We start from the raw sequence: 13458 nt of genomic DNA on the forward strand, positions 1-13458 counted from the left end.
ACTTGTTTTGCCAACATTTTTATGTTTTTCTTTCCCAATTCTATTTTTTTCCTTTCACAAAGCACACCGACTAAGCATTTGTTAGAGAATGAATTACAGTGATCCAGTATGCATCTGTAATTTCTATGCAGGGCAATGTGTTGTCCTTCACAGAATCTGAGCATCACCAAAAAAACAAAAAACCCCAAAAACCCCATTAACACCTGAAAAAAGCACCATTTACACCTACATGTGTTCAGGAATCCCAGGTGCAATTTAGGATGGAGAATTAGTGATGTTTTAGCTGTTTAAAGTACAGGCAGGTGGCAGTTGCCTCTAGTGTGATAAGCAACTTCTGAAGATGCATCACTTCCACAGTGCCTAGGAGAGATTGTTAAAGAGGAATATGAGACGAATAACTTTGCATTAAAGATGAGGAAAAACTGTCCTGCCAGCAAAGGCAATATCTGAATTTCCTGAGGCGAGTGTGAATGAAATGCAGACACACGGACAAAATGTGATTGCATAATATGAGCGTGACGGAGCCATGGAGAATATAGTCTTTTAAAAAACACACAAACACACACACACTGAGACACACACGCACATAAACAATTCATTTCATAAACAATGATCCAATTTTGAGTGGCAGAGTTCCCCCTGTAGCTCCAAATACTTTTACCGCAAAATATCTCTGAGCGGTTGACCGAGTTGATGGATGCTCAGTGTCTCATTTTGTTTTGGAAAATTCAGATTTCGATGGCTGCTCTCCACATAGAGGGTGGAAAGAACGATGTGGCACGCAGCAGCTTGACAGATTATGTTAAAATATGTCGGTTTATCCCTTTTCAGAGAAGTAAAGAGGGTGAAGTTTAAGAGGAGAATAGTTTGAGGTTGATCGAGAAAGAGGAATCCTTGATGGTGTTTCATTTGGTTGGAGGTCAGTGCGACAAAGAATGAGCTTTATTACCTTGAAAATGATGATTCACTCTCTACCTTGGGGATCCAAATCTGTGGTAAATATTCTTTCACACAAGCGCAAGGTCCACTGGCCATTTAAGGAAGAGAGTTTCTTTCTTTACTTCAAATCTGATTCAGAGACAAATGTTTGAAATTATTAGCGTATAAATCCTGTGCATTTTTGGAAGGCTTTAGGAGGCTCAGCAGTCTATTTTCTCCCTGAATCTCTATAATGGAGCCAACAAGTGCAAAGTTAGCATGAACCATAGACCAAAAAAACAGAATTATCCTGCAACTTACCAATTTTGACAGCTTTCAAACATATCTATTGGTATTCTTCAGTGAATGGATAAAGAGCTGCCTGACTTATTTCAGGACCAAAGCACACACTACTAAATAAACAGCAACCACCAACAACATCCCAGTGTGGGTTAGCGGAAAGCTCTGGGAATAGGTAAGTAAACAGACTCTGTGTTTACAATTTCATAACAGTTTTTCATTATAAATTTGTTGATTATCTTTCCTGACAAATCAATTGATCTTTTAGTTTCCAAACAATCAGAAAATACAGACTCCATCTCCACATTTCTCACTTTGTCCCACCAACAGGCTGTGTGCAGCTCAACTCCCAGTGTGTCCTAATAATGTAGAGCCACTGGAAACAAAAATCTTCAACCACATAAAAATTCAAATATGCAAAGTGTGAAACTGTTATTAAATAATTTTATTACTAAGGGAAATGTATGGGCCATTAACAGACACAGCAAGTAGTATTTTTACATGAATGTAGCTTTGAATTCATTGAAAACTTCATATATGCTTGGACATGCAGTATCAGCAACAATATTAACTTGGTTGAGTTCATTGTTCTGATATAAGAATACTTAATATCTTCTCTTTCTTTCTCTCTCTCTTTATCTCTCTCTCTCTCTTTTAAGCCTCGGAGTTGTAAACGGAAAGGTCAGAGGCCATGGTCACGTGCAGTTCCCATGAAAACTGATTGACAGGTCTCTCGACTTTGCCCTGCTGACCCTTGCCCTCCCTGATCATCAGATGGACATCCTCGTCGTCGAGGATACGGATGAGGTCGCCCTCGGGGTCGCGGTAGTTCAGGGCGATGTTGTCCACTTTGAAGACGTCTCTGAGGGAGACAGAGAGAGAAATTAATCCTCAAATGAATGAAAGTAAATGATATCACACACAAAAAATAATCATAACATGACTGAAGAATTTCCAAATCAACCCCGTACTGTTATTTTAGAGTGAGAACAGTGCGCTTCAAGGGGTAAAAATGAGTTTCATGCAAATGTGTTCAAATTTAAAGTAAAAATTTAATAACTTCACTAAACTATCATCACATAAAGATGAAGGAACTCGTCAAAATTAATCTAAATAAGTTTTTGTTTTTGTTTTTTACTTTTTGAATTTGATTTAGAAACATAAGAGACAAATTGAAGTATAACATTCAACATATTTAAAATATCTTTACAAACACATGTGGAGCAATTAAGTCAGAGGGGACGAGCAGCCACAATCTCTCTGTGACAGGAACAGGCAGGACTCATAAATTAATATTCATAAATAAACGTAGTCTCACTTTCAAATAAACATGTCACACTGATTTTCAACTACAACATCTCTTATTTCTGTTTGTGGCAACTGCTTTAAAAATCACTTGAAGCTCACTTAGTTCTTTGAGCTGAGGATGATTAAACTGATTAAAAGTGAACAAGAAGCTGGACAACAGTGCAAAGATCTACAATACTTCTTTTTTTTCAATCCCTATTTTCCTTGGTTTAAGATATTATGCTTTTTAGGAGTTGTTAAAACTTTTCTATGAGGATAAACTTGCTTTCATATGTTTCTTTTCCATTATATTTTATAATATGTTGTTTACTTTAAGGAGTAGAAAGTCTTGCGCCACATTTCTAACCAGTGAGGGAAATAATTGCCACAGGGTTTTGTTGATGCATTACAGTTTAATTAAAATGTTGCTGTGAGAATTATCACCAATATGACACGTGGAGGGAATATTGAATGAGTGCAGACAGGAAGTTTGACCACTCCACCATCTTCCCTGCATGAACAATAATGTTAGAGACATAGAGACACACAGTCAGTTTATGAGCTCTTCTGTTGGACTCCTGGAGGCACAACTTGATAAAGTATCACAGCACATGTGATGAAGGACAAGCAAAGAGTTATTTTCAGCAAGGAGAGTCACTTCCTGCCAGCAGCGATAAAAGGACAAGCGTCATTGGCTTCAGAAGACATGAACCGTGTCATAGAAACTAGGGCTGGACCAATATGCTTTTGTGCCGTTTCGATTCTCTAACGATTTTTGGGTCCCGATTCGATTTAAATTGCGATTCGATTTTACCAAGTATTGCGATTTTATATTTCAATGATTGTGATTTTCTTTCCTTAAACAAGAACAGGTTGAACCAAACACTTGATAATACATCGTAAGTCATATTTACAAAAAACAATACACACATCTCATCAGTTTGTGAGATTTATTTTTAAAACTGTGCACCTGCCCTCACAAAAAACATTCTCATCCGCCAACATCTTACAATTAACTAAACTGCTACATTTAGCTGGTCTTTAGAAAAAAAAAAATTAAATAAATAAATAAAAATCTATTAATATAAAAATTGATTTTTTTTTTGCCTCAGTAGTAGTAGCCCTGGTAGAAACGTGTAAATCAACTTATAAAGATCACTTTTTTAGCAGTAGTAAAATTATTTCATACTACTGCATACAACCTACATGTGACAATTACAATAAGTATAAAGCCAAATATACAAATAGTCTTGTTCAGTCTGGCAGAGTCACTTCTGTCACTTCTGATGATAGTTTTGAGATCTGTTGGTGACTCTAAGTGTTTTTAAATAGTTCAAAACTTATAATAACCGTACAAACTTAAAAGCACCAATATAAGATGATGTAAGTTTGATATAATGTGATGTGACGCTACGTGACAGTTCTATTAAATCTACTGGTTTTATTTCATTTTAGACCATGTGTAGGAAAGACGAGTTATTATATTTTTCATTTATTGCCTTATCTGGTAGTTATGCAACATATTCAGTTGCTCCACTCTTTCCTCCCTATTTCTTTGCGTCTTCCTCTTTCTTGTTTGAAGTGACACAATCCCCTGTCTTCGCTTTTCGAACTTACTATCTCCTCCACCACCACCACCACCACCACCACCACCAAAACCCTCTCATCCTCCTTCTCCCCCTCCTCCCCTGTTCCCTTCGTTCTCTCCCTCCCTTTATCAGTGCTAAGCCATATTAAAACTCAGGATCAGGGTCTCATCCATCCTACTCCAGGGCACAATAGGCCCGAACACAGGAAAACAATAATGAGCAGATAAGCGGCGGAAATGAACTGATTATGAATGGGGGGGGGGGGGGCTAATCATTGTAGCGCTCACCTATCTAAATTACCAGATAATGAGAGATAGAGAGAGAGAGAGAGAGAGGGGGAATGAAAGAGAAAAAGACAGATAGTTTAATGAGCATATGCATTCGGTGATGGTGGTACTATTTGGGGGAGAGTCAGGGGTCCCACAGGAGCTAATTTGACAAATGGTGATGATTGGCAACTAGCAATTTGCAGGTTTGCAGAGCACAGTGGGTAAATACGCTGCCCCGCGGGGCTCAGTGGTGACTTAATGGACTTCTACTCATCTTTGTTTGTTGTGGAGTTTGACTGCAGCTTCGAACCCAAAAATACGGAGGGAGGGAAATGCTAAACAGTGTGGTCACAAATGTCAGCAATCAGTTCATCAGTACATCTCCTGGAGAAACACTACATATGGAAATCTGCAGTAGAGAACAAGATGCTGCTGCTGCTGCTGTGTCTTTGCTTTTCCAGAGACATGGCTGAACAAAAACATTACAAATATCTCCATTCAGCTCCATGGATTCTATTTCTGCAGAGCGTACATAATAACATCTCTGTGTGGTAAGACCCGAGGGGTGTCCTGTGTGTCTGTATCAACAAAGCACAGTGTCAGGATGCTGTAGTCGTCTCTAGGCGCTGCAGAGAAACAGCGGAGCTCATGTTTCTGAAGTGCCGACCATACAATATGCTGAGGGAATTCACAGTCATAATTATTGTGACTGTGTGTGTCACCCTGAGTGCCAGTGTTAAGGATGAATTGCACAACACCGTCAGTGAGCAGCAAACAGCCCACCCTGATGGATGCTTCATTATATTTGGGGGATTTCAACCATGCCAACTTAAAAAAGGTAGTCCTGCCAAAGTTTTACCAACATGTAAACTTAGCAAAGACAGGAAGTGACAGACTGGACAAAGACCACACCAGCTAAAATAAAGTATACAAGGCGTATTCATGACCCCACCTTGGCTCTTCAGGCCACACCTCTTTTTATTCTGCTATTCTGCTGATATGCGCTTGTATCGACGCTCCGTTATTACCTCATTGTACTGATTTTGTCTATTGAATTGCTACTATTTATTTATTCATCATTCTTTTATATGCCATTTATTCTTTTCTTTTTTTTTTAACCGAATGTACTGCAGAGATGCCTTCGAAAATGTCGTCATACACTGTTTAAAGACAATAAAGACTCTTCTTCTTCTTCATCTTCTTCATTCTCTGTAATGCCTTTATGCAGTACAAACTTAATGTGTTAAATATCGGCTGTAGATGAGAGGGTAATTGACTGCTGGAGATTCAAATACATTATATTTAAGTTTATGTTCTGCTTGTTGTTTGATTAATTGCTGGTTCTGTCTCCCATACTGCTTGATTTTGTGACCAGTTGTAGCCGACTCGCTCATTTTGAATTCTCCACAAAAATCTCTGCTGTATGCACACAAGGGCTCAATAAAACGTTACACGGACTTTCTACTAGAGAGCAGGCAGGGTAATTAGTCCAACTGATTCGGACATTTGCATTCAGACATACAGCTCTTCAGAAAACTTCAGAGTGTTTAAGTGCTTGTGTGAAAGGGCCTTTATATTAAACTAGTAAGGAAAAAAAGCGTGCACTTCAAATGTGCACTTCAAACTTTCATCAAATATGGTCAATTATCACGTTCTTTTTTCTTTTTGGAAAGTGTGGTACTCTCCTCATAAGTGTGAGGTTGAAAACAACTATTATTATTTTTGATCAGCTCTTCACACCCAAAATTTGATCCTCACATTTCTCTTACTCACTTTTTCCCACATATGTGTACTTGCAATAAAAACATGACAAGATACTTTTGTTCTCCCTAAAAAGTGCTTCAACACTTCAAAATACTTAAAAAGAAATCACTCTACACCTACTTCATGCGAGACACCAGGTCCTTGTACGTAGGCTGGATGGTGATGTCTTCTTGTACACACACATCTCTGTAGGTAAGAACACACATTTGTCTCCTTGAAACACAGTTTCTTCAAAATGTAATAAGTGTAATACTGTTTGGAGGCCTGGCAGCTATTTTAAAGTATAATGCAAAAATTAAATATTCACTCCTTAAGTGTAATTTGCAGAGATGCAATAATAAATTCAGCCAGTGTACTCAATACAAAGTTAAAACATAAACACATCAGAATGATCCCTTATCCCATTACTCACACTCATAACTACAACTTTGCACAGTTGCACTTGTAATTTTGTAAATGGAACTATTGAAAAAACATTATACAAGAAGAAGAAGAAGAATTTTGAAGCTAAAACTACAAACATGTATCGTATTGCAGAGATACAACACATTTCTTAATCAGAAAAGTTGTTTTTACAGTTTTTTAAAAGTCAGAACTTGAGCTAAAAACCATTCACATTGCACAAAAGAAATAAATACTCACTCACATACTCACTCAAACACACACTCATGATCACACTCACTCACAGACTCACTCAGTTGTCCACCTGAACTGACCTGGTGTCGACTCCGGACGGGGTGAGCAGGTAGCAGCGCAGACAACTGTAGGCGTTGCCAACAGCCTCACCTTCTGAGTCACTCTCTGGGAGGGGCTTTATAATCTTAACAAAAGATTCTGGGAAAATACCCGTCTGATTGTTCACCGTGCCCTGAAGAGAAGAGGAAAAGAGGAGATTGTGATAAATGAGTACAGTTCCTCTAAACAGAGTGATAAGGGACTGATGATGAGATGTTGGTGATTTAAAAAGGAGAGAAACACCAGGAAGCATCTAGACTAGAGAGATGTTAGCCTGATGAATTAGCCTGTTCATAATATGCTGCTGATGCTACAAACGCTCAACACAAACCATAGAGCCGTTATACTAAACCTCAAATGTCCAAATGTCTGAGTTAGTTTGCATAAACACTTAAAAAGGACCATGCATCAAACGAACCACCCATCTGCATCTACATGCCAAAGATGCTTAGACTGGATACATGTCAAACAAAGAGAAACTATCAGATTTGAAATGTGTTCAAAATCTAATTTAGAAAGCATGCATAGATTACTTTTTTGGGGGAAATGCATTAGGAAGACTTTTGTATTAAGGTGGCCAATAAATGATGGACCTATCTATCTATTGTCAAGTTTGTTTCTACTTTTCACATCCTCTTTAGCCATTGCCTAGTCAATCAGACTCATTTTACATCAACCTATTGATTAGAAATACTACCAAATCAAAAGTTAAGAGAACACTCCAGCTGTAAAAACTGGGGGAGATGAAAGATCCTCTACATTCAGGTGTTTGGTCCCTTGTATGGCTCATGCTGTAAAAAGCTGGATCCTACACTTCCCATAATGAAATTCAGATCTTTTGTCCTTACACTGTAAATTCCTCTTGTTTCCAGTTGCATGCCCCATATTATGAACACATCTCCTCTGTTATGAATGTGTCATCTTCAAGCCCACACTGAGATTTCTCAGGCGATATCATTTGAATAGTTTTCTTCAACTTTACAAAAAGCATCCAGATCCACAGAGGAAATAATTCAACTGTCATGATGAGTAAACTGGCTTTGAAGTGTAAAAGTTCCCTTTTTTAAAGGCATGAGGGTTGGACAGTCTGAGCACACATACTTTCTTCCACTGAAACCCTTCTGTGCTTTAACATCTCAGAGCTGCTCAGTACAATCTCCCTCTTGAGGGTTTGGTCACTGAGCAGCCTGCTCTTCCTCGTTAGCTTGCTGTAGAAGCAGAGTACAAGTTTCTGGAACAACTTTACCTTCTTCCAAGGATTAGAGAGACGAGGAAATAGTCTAAAGAGGTCAAATCTCCAGCAACATTTGTAGTATATAGAGCAACTTTATTACCCTGATGAAGGCCACAAGCTTAAATGCATTGTTCTAACAATAAAGTTTGTAGCAGCCGATAATGTAATAACAATCGATAACGTAATACATTTGTCAGTTTTTTAATCTAATAAACCAATAACATAATAAAAAATAATTCTTCACAAATGTAATAACTGGAGCCAGTAACATAATAATATACCAATATCACATTATTGAAGTTTTATTTATTGGATATGAAGTGTCACACTTTCATGGCACTGAACAGTTATGCTTGTATTATTTCTCCTTCACCCGAACATAATAGCAGGACTGTGAAACTTCATATCCAATATATAACACATTAAAAAAGTGAAATTAGTATATTACAGTTCAGGGCTTTTATTACATTATTGGCTCATTACATTAAAAAACAAGCAAATTTCTTATGTAATCGGCTGCTATAAAGTTGTTCTATATACAGGTGTTGCTTGAATTTTGGTCTGGTTGGCAGCTTCACAGCAGCTGCAGAGAGTACTTCCCATTTTACTCTTGGACTTGTTTGTTACCTCTCCATTTTGGTGTGTTTGAAACATTTACCTTGATGCACCAGTCAGCCAGTTGGATTTGTCACGTTTTTCACCCACAGCCACTCTGTTCACTGACTAAATCAAAGGCAACTTTTTTAGAAGTTGTAAGTGTTGCATTAACCTCATTCACCTCCCACCAAAAACAAAAAAAAAAGAGTGTGTACTACCAGCATGGATGCAAAGTTGTCAACGAGGAATAACAAGGTAGTGTTTTTCAGTGTTGCATAAGGATAAATGGATTATCAGTATTTTCTGTTACGATTTTTGGATCTCTCCAGAAAGCCAGGGGCAGAATAAGTGCATCCTCCTCCTCGATGTTGATTCTCTCTCTCTCTCCCTCTCTCTCCCTCCCTCTCTCCCACCACATCAGCTTCCACCTCCTCCTCCTTTTCTCTCTCTCTCCCACTCACCCACTCCTGGCTTCTCTCTCACACTCTATCTCAACATCTCACACATTTTTAAAAAAACATGTTTCCTGACCTTTTCTTTGAATTTCTGAGATAACCGTTTGCCAGCATCCATGTTCCACGTCCCCTCTCGGATGGCAACAAATCACACATGACACATTCAGGGTGTAATCAGGGCATTTTTGCTCATTATGTAATTGTTCCTGCAAAAGAAACTGGAGCAGGGTGGGGGCATTGTGTTGACAGCATGCGTGACTGAATAGCGTGTGTGAGTGTCCCTATACAAACCCCTGAAACGATGCAAAACTACAACCAAAACATAGAAAGATGCGTCGAATTGGAAGAGTTTGAGACAGTATAAACCTGCCCAGAGGAGCGATTACGCACGAGCTAGTAAAGAAGACGAAGAGAGAAGACAAGGCGCACGGGACAAACAAAACACAAGAAGTGATGGCAGCTGATAAAAGCTTAGAACAAAGCCTTGAGGAGACACTGAAGCGAATAAATGATGACATCTCAAAAGCAAATACGCAAATTAAGATAAGAATTTGAAAACTTTCCAGCCGAAAAACAAAAGAACTTTAAAAAGGATGTGAAATATATCTGCTATGGCCTACAAGACATTTCCAACAAGCTCAGAGAGGATGAATAGAGAAATATATGGCTTGGAAGAAAGAGAGGTAATTACAAACAAGCCATTGAAGTACCTGTTGTGCAAAGAGAAGACAATGAGGGATAAATTGGATTATCTGGAGAATAAATCCTGACAAAACAATATGAGGATCTACCAAGTGAATGAAGGAGTAAAAGGGGTGGTGGGTTTCATTAAGATACTTCTAACAGAGAAACTGGAGATGCCACCCAAGCAGTCATTAATAGTAGCAGAACATTAGTTCCTTCTAAAGAAACCTACAAAGAAATACCCTAAAGAAATAATTTCCTTCAATGGAACAGAAGAATAAGGGCCCATTTATGCTCAACGTACGTACGAAAATGTATACATCCGTTTCAAACAATGTTACCGTCACTGCTCACATACTTCCATGCGTCCTTTACGTTGCCATGGATGTTAACCAATACATCCACCAGGGGGCAGCACAGAGTCAAATGTTTATGACAACAACAAACTCAAAAACAAACATGGCGACTGTGGAGGAGATATTGATAATGTTCCTCTTGCATAAAAGACAAAAACGATATGTTTAAAGTTTCTAACCAACTCGCAAAACCTTTCCTCAAAGAGTTCCGCCATTGTTATTTCTTCTTTGTGTCTCACTAGAGCTACGTATCGAGTAGTGACAGAAACACTGCCACCCCGTGGTTTCCGGTGGTACTGCTCCGTTTGGTCGGTATCCGTAAGCTTTATGGAAACGCGCAGAAATACGGACGAAATGAACACAGAGCACGGACAGAAGGCTCCGTCTGTATCCGGATTTAACGTTGAGCATAAATGGGCCTTAACTCCTGACAAAACAATATGAGGATGTACCAAGTGAATGAGGGAGCCGAGGAGGGTGATACGGTGGGTTTCATCAATAATCTTCTAACAGAGCAACTACAGATGTCACGAGAGCAGTCATTAATAGTAGCAGCACATCATTTCCTTCAAAAGAAACCTACAAAGAAAGAGGCCAATTTCAAGAAAGGTCCATTTCCTACAATGGGACACTCGGCAAAAAACGCTACCGACTGCTTGAGTAAAGAGAGAGGTTACTCCCGGAGACAGCTGAATATATTTCAACTCAGACTACTGAGCAAAAGTGCAACAAGGGCAGAGTCTGTACGCATCAATAAGAAAACAACTGAGAGATAAGAACGTAAAATCACACATCGTTTATCCAGCTCAACTGAAAGTGTTTGGACAGGAAGACGCTTTAATCTGTGAGTCACCAGAAGAGGCAGCCAAACACCTGATTATATAAACTGATAAGCGGACTCAATGGATTCTGTACTTTTATATTTTTTAGGTAATTCAGGTATTCCTGTCTGTGCCAACCTCCCTTGTTCAATAATGGGTCCTCAAGGTGATTGCCTGACACTTGAAACTGAAATTGAATGACTGGAAGAAATAATGTAGATGTAGTCTATTCGACCCTGGTGGAACATAAACTGGAGGGTTATTTTCTCTTTATTTTATTTGTTATTATAAATGCTATTTGGCTTAGTACACAACAAAGAAGGCTTCATAGAATCATAGCTATTATATCAAAGCTTTAAATGAAATATATAAGCTTTGCATGGGACTTTCATTTTCTCTCTTTTTATCCTGTCCTAGCCTAATGTTGTACAACAAATGAAAACTTATTTAAATTATCGTGAAATAGAATTGCTTAGGTCTAAAATATTATATATAGGATAGTGAGAAACCAATGAGATAAGACAATACAATGGCAGAATAATGGAAAAGACGATGGGTCTATATGACAGCTGAATGAAATATTATCTTTAGTTTATGATTAAAGTTAGCACAAGAGGGGAAATATATTGCTAAAATAATATCCTCTCATTGGTGACAAGTATAAATGCCTTGCTTAACTACTTTTTATTTTATTTCAGTCAGTTTCATACTGTATGATGCAACCCTCTACCCTAAGGGACTATAAAATATAAGCATATAAAATATAAGAATAATTTAGTGCATATTAGGATCAAAAAGAGGAATTGGGTAGATTGAGATTAACAGGAAATCAATGTAATGAATTATTCATTTTATGATGCATAATTGTGAAAGGACGTTGGGGATAAAATGCAGGACAAAACTCATGAAATTAGATTACAGCGTGCTGTTTTCAAGTCATCGGCAATATTTTTGACATCATGTAAAATACACATGCTGACAAACTAGCAGTTTACTACTTATGGAGGTCATTGGTGGGTTTAATTGTTGATTATATTTTATTAGTTTTGCACATGATTGTTGACTCAAGTTGCAATAAAACTGATTGGAAAAAGAAACAAAGGAGCTTTAAAGCTGGTGGTGTTTGGCATGTGACAGAAATTCTCACTGATATATGAAACCCTTTAAAATCACCTCATATGATATACTGTCAAAAATGGTGAAGGGGATGTAGCATTTCTACAGGGAACATGAAAAGTTTGGTAAATTGACATCAGCTCAAGTTTTCCACTCATCATAAATCATCAATCAGAGGAGTAGTGATCTTAATATGTGATAATTTAAGCAGAAAAACTGATAATGAAGAGAGATGCATTATGTTAACTGGGAAATCTAATAATACAACGGTTTGATAAATGTTCATAATCCGTGGAAGAAGGGTTGGATTTAGTAAAAAAAAAAAAAAAAGGGGGTGGATATAATAGCTCCCCAAATACAAAGAATAACAATAGTAACAAGGATTTTATGGGTTATAATTTAGATTCCCAGAGTTAGAGACAACATAGCTTGGAACTTGCTATCATGATACTGAGGAGAGCAACAAAAGAGATTGTAATAGTGAATGTTTGGAGAACTGGAAATTTAGAGAGGAACTATACTTTCAATACTGTGTGTGAAACACAGCCGTAGGTTATCCACTCGAGACACTGATGGTTTTCCGTAGATGTGGGGACAGATCCTGAGCTGCTCGGGCTCAGGGCAGACCTCCTAACCAATGAGAGCCTGTTCAACAAACCACACATCCTCTCGTACTCTCAGCTCTCTGCACCATCTGCCCACCTTACCAACCATCGGGTCAAGAGGCTTCAGCCGATCTGCACCCCGCCTCTGGGACTTTCTCCCACTATAGACATTTGCGATTCTGACTCTATATCTGCAACCTTTTAAATCCTGCCTTAAAACACAACTATTCTCACCAGCTTATTGGGTTTTCATATTGATGATATTTTTTGCTTGAAGATGAAGTTAAACCATATCATGTTATTTTCTCCATTGCTTGTTTTTATGTGTTTTTAAGGTCTGCTTTGAAAGGCATCTTTTAACCCTCCTGTCGTCCTCACGGGTCAAATTGACCCCATCTCTTTTGTCTCTTCCTTCCTTCCTTCCTTCCTTCCGTCCTTCCTCCCTCACTTCCTTCCTTCCTCCCTCCCTTCCTTCCTCTTTTTCTCCATCACTCCCTCCTTACTCCTTTCCTTCCTTCCTTCCTTCCATCCTCCCTTCCTCATTCCTTCCTCCCTTCCTACTCCCTTCCTTCCTTCCTTCCTTCCCTCCTTTCCTCCTTCCTTCTTTCCTTCCTTCTGTCCTGCCTTCCCTCCTCCCTTCCTTCCTTCCTTCCTGCCTTCCTCCTCCTTCCGTCCTTCCTTCCTTCCTTGACCTGAGGACAACAGGAGGGTTAAATAAAATGCATTAT

The 13458-nt window shown here is 38.5% G+C and overlaps 1 protein-coding gene across 1 annotated transcript in view; it reads right to left on the minus strand.

Moving 5' to 3' along the window:
* Window positions 1-1534: 1534 nt before the first annotated feature.
* ncf4 (neutrophil cytosolic factor 4) overlaps window positions 1535-13458 on the minus strand; it is a 38342-nt gene continuing 26418 nt past the window's right edge. Inside the window, exons 8-10 of the mRNA XM_053335406.1 lie at window positions 6844-6995; window positions 6248-6313; window positions 1535-2080 (exon numbers count right to left, since the gene is read on the minus strand). Coding sequence (XP_053191381.1) covers window positions 1873-2080; window positions 6248-6313; window positions 6844-6995 — 426 coding nt within the window. The 3' untranslated portion in view covers window positions 1535-1872. The remainder of the gene's footprint in view (window positions 2081-6247; window positions 6314-6843; window positions 6996-13458) is intronic.

This window comes from Scomber japonicus, chromosome 2 (genome assembly GCF_027409825.1).
Source record: "Scomber japonicus isolate fScoJap1 chromosome 2, fScoJap1.pri, whole genome shotgun sequence".
Taxonomy (NCBI): domain Eukaryota; kingdom Metazoa; phylum Chordata; class Actinopteri; order Scombriformes; family Scombridae; genus Scomber; species Scomber japonicus.